This window comes from Bufo gargarizans, chromosome 11 (assembly GCF_014858855.1).
Source record: "Bufo gargarizans isolate SCDJY-AF-19 chromosome 11, ASM1485885v1, whole genome shotgun sequence".
In the NCBI taxonomy this organism is placed as follows: Eukaryota; Metazoa; Chordata; class Amphibia; order Anura; family Bufonidae; genus Bufo; species Bufo gargarizans.
This window is the reverse complement of record NC_058090.1, coordinates 9,033,172-9,037,145: the sequence shown is the minus strand read 5'-3', so window position 1 is coordinate 9,037,145 and position 3,974 is coordinate 9,033,172. Positions and strand designations below refer to the sequence as shown.

Below are 3,974 nucleotides of genomic sequence, written 5' to 3'. Positions count from 1 at the left end.
GATCAGTGAGGACAAGGAACGGGACATGGCTAGCTTGGTATCCAACCTTGTGCAAATGGGGAGTTTGCGGTTAGCGGTAAAATTGTATCTAATATTTATAGATGATGTCTTCATGATTTGGTCCAGCTCCAAAATTCTGTTCAAGGAGATGGTAGAACTTTTTAATAAAGTGAACAACATGAACATGAGCTAACCGCAAACTTATTTTATTTACACCTTTGTTGAGTTTAGGGATTTTCATATTTTTCATGATTTTGAGAAGATATTGAAGGGGATGTCCAGAATTAGAAAAATATGGTTGTGTTACACCTGTATACAGGGGGTCTGTAGGACGGCAGCACAGCTCTGTTCACCTCAATGGAGCTAAGATGCAATAGCAGACTCAGCGCATGGACAGGTGTGGTACTATTACTGGAAGAAAGCAGCAATGTTTTTTGCAATTTTGGACAACCTTTTTAAAGTCATTTGGAAATTTGTGCTATAAAGAAAGCATCTCCTGCCATTAGTAATGGGTCATCAAAGATATTGGTACTTGTGATTTTCTCAAGGTTCGGAGACTCAATCAAGTGCATTTCAAAAGTAGGATGCAGATGTAGCTTGCCTGAAAATTTCAGGTAGGCAGGGAAGGCTATAGATGGGGTTTATCATCTGCACCTGTAAAGTAAACCCTGGTTGGTTCTTGGGCACTGCCTGACTGCTCCCTTTATCCCTGTTGGATGCTATGTTATCAGCATGAATATGCTTAGCCGCCATGAAAGGTCAATGTCTTCCTCAACCGTTACTTCTCTTCATTACCCAGATATTCAAACATTCTTCCCAAAAGTCAAGCCGATTGTTGTACTACACGCAACCTGCTAATTCAGTTTCTGATGGGGCAAATCCAAATTAACCGACTATACTTATTATCAACCCTAAAACTATGTCATTATTGTGGGGTGCTACTCTGGGGGTGAATAGACAATGTAATTATTACTTTGTTATATTGAAGAATATCTTCTTTGTCTTTCAGAAACATGAGAGTCCTTCTGCTTGTGGGAGTTGCTCTACTTATCACCTTGGCCTTTGCCGATCACCATAAGGGTCATCGTAAACAAGACAAAGATGATCATGATGACAAAGACAGCCATGACCACAGAGATCACCATAATCGCAAACATGGCCATCACAAGAAAGGGGAAGACTGTGACAAAAAGCGCCACCATCACCATAATGAGTCCTTGCCCTGCCACAAGATAGCTGATTACAATTCAAAATTCTCCTTTGACCTGTTTCGGCAGGTAGCTCTAGATCATCCTTATGAGAACATTGTCTTCTCCCCTGTCAGTATTTCTACGGCATTTGCTTTCCTGTCCCTTGGTTCTAAGGCTCAGACCCACTCACAAATCATTGAAGGACTCTTTTTAAACAGCTCTGAGATCTCAGAACAAGAAATTCATGAAGGTTTCCATCATCTTCAGCATCTCCTGAATGATGTGGACAGGGAGCTGCAGCTCAGCGGTGGGAATGCTCTCTTCATTTCCAAGGAACGCAATATTCTCCAGACGTTCTTAGATGAAGCCAAGAAGATCTACCACTCAGAGGTGTTTTCTACTGATTTTAAAAACACAGAAGAAGCAAAGAATCAGATTAACAGTTATGTGGAGAAAAACACCCATGGCAAGATCCCTGAGCTGCTGGACAGTGTAGACCAGGATGCCATTTTTGTCCTCATCAACTACATTTATTTCAGAGGTAATCTATTACTTTATACAGCAACACGTAGCCTACCACTCCTGTTAAACCTGTCTCCTTCTAACCTTAGTAGTACCCCTTGGCTTACTTCTTAAAGAAAAGTCATCACAAGATAGGGAGAACACTGAATAATTACACTTCTTGGCACTAATGATTGGTCAAGAAGTATTGCTCAAGAAATATCACTTGGAGGTTATGGTATATTGCACGAGCAGATGGGTCAAGCCTCAGTTTAAACCCCAGTCAGGCTGTTCATTGGGTGTATATAGCATCGGTCAAAGAATATCACAGCTCAGCTGGTTTCATACCATACAATAACCTCATATTAATTTTGTCTTCACAGGACAATGGGAAAATCCATTTGAAGAGGAAGGTACAAAAGAGGGAGAGTTTCACATCAATGAGAACAAAACGGTGAAGGTGCCTTTCATGAGCAGAACAGGAATGTACAATGTGGCCTTCACTGATGAGGCCACCGTGGTCTCCATACCGTATAAAGGAAACGCTGTTGCTTTATTCGTCCTGCCAAATGAGGGGAAATTGTCAGAAGTAGAACAAAATTTTAACAAAGAATCAATTAAAACGTGGAAGAAATCATTTCATAGACGGTAAGGGAGCATCTCTATCTATCTATCTATCTATCTATCTATATCCATCTATCTATCTATATCTCTCTCTCTCATATCTATCTATCTCTCTCTCTGTCATATCTATCTCATATCTATCTATCTATCTATCTATCTATGTACACATTATGTCAGCAGCTTTTAAATATTACTGTTACTGGGGAGAAGTTGCAATAATTCCATTACAGATCCCTCCATGTTTGGATGTTTTTGACTATGAAGGATCTGCACATTGTCTTATGGCGTTCATTATTTGCATATCATCTGTTGTTCTTTTCACACAGGTTGGTGGACTTACACCTCCCCAAATTCTCTGTCTCCGGCACTGTCAACCTGAAAGAAACATTAAGCAAGTTGGGCATAGAAGACGTTTTCTCAGACAGCGCTGATCTTTCTGGTATCACTGGAGAACCCAACGCAAAGATTTCCAAGGTGAGATCTATCAATCCATCTATCTAATATCTATATATATCATATTGGTCTATCTGAATCTAGCTATCTATAACTAGCTATCTGTCTGTCTGTCTGTTGATGGCTCAGTAGTTATAGTACTGGTGCTTTGCAGTTCTGGGGTCCCATAAGGCAAACTCTGCATGGGTTTCCCCCCACACTCCAAAGACATGCGGACAAGGAATTTAGATTGTCAGCTCTACTGGGGACAACGATTTCTAATGATAATATCTGTAAAGTGCGGTGGAATACGTTAGCGCTTTGTAAGTTAGTAAAATAAATATCTATCCACTGGAAAATGTAATATTTTTTTTTCTCTCAACCTCCATAGGCTATCCATAAGGCCGTGCTTAGTGTTGATGAGAAGGGGACAGAAGCGGCAGGTACCACCGCACTGGAGGCAATGCCCATGATGCTTCCTCCTCGTATTCAGTTTAATCGTCCTTTCCTTGTCTCAATGTATAACGACGAAAGCATTCTCTTCATCGGAAGAATTACCAACCCACAGGAATGATTCTCTCCTAAACTTTTCTTTAATAAAATATTACAATGTATCAGGGCTATTATTTATTTTTTGATATTTAGATACTGTGGCAAACATCGCCACTTATAGAATGTCTTTCTTGTCTGTACCTCTTCCCCTCCCCCCTTTTCCTGTCCCATTGTTTCCCCAGCAGGGTGTTGTCTCAGGGACACTGGGAGACCTGTTTAAACTAGCTGCAGTGTCCCCCCTCAACCTCCCATCAGCCCTCGCTATTGTCTGACCCCACCTTTCCTTGTACCATAGTAATCTATGTATTGTATGTAAATGAGGCTGTTGGAGGTTTGAAACTAGGTGCGCATGCCTAGTAAAGTCAGTGGACTCCCAAACTGTGTGTCGTCCAGTTACTGGGGAAATTGTCTCTTGGATATTGACCTGCTTCTTCAGCTACAAGGGGATTTAAGTGAAGATATTGAGGGTATACCTTGAAGCTCCGCAACAGATACATTTCCCCATCTCATGAGATCCTGTAGCTCCTCTGCTGATCCCAATGAAGGTAGCAGCCGTCAGTTCACAGCCGCTCCATAAAGTCCATAGAGATTTCTATTATAGAAATTGGGGTAAGAAATAAAAAACAAAGGACAGAAAGAATAATAGGTGATCACAGGAAGATGCCCAAAAATTCA

General features: G+C 41.0%; 1 protein-coding gene across 1 annotated transcript; it reads left to right on the top strand.

Annotated features, from left to right (window-relative positions):
* Positions 1–1,013: 1,013 nt before the first annotated feature.
* Positions 1,014–3,348, top strand: LOC122922154 (alpha-1-antitrypsin-like). The gene is made up of 5 exons (XM_044272659.1): positions 1,014–1,086; positions 1,120–1,731; positions 2,075–2,339; positions 2,642–2,789; positions 3,139–3,348. The coding sequence occupies exons 1-5, from the start codon at positions 1,014–1,016 to the stop codon at positions 3,319–3,321; spliced, it is 1,281 nt and encodes a 426-aa protein (XP_044128594.1). The 3' UTR covers positions 3,322–3,348.
* Positions 3,349–3,974: the final 626 nt, after the last annotated feature.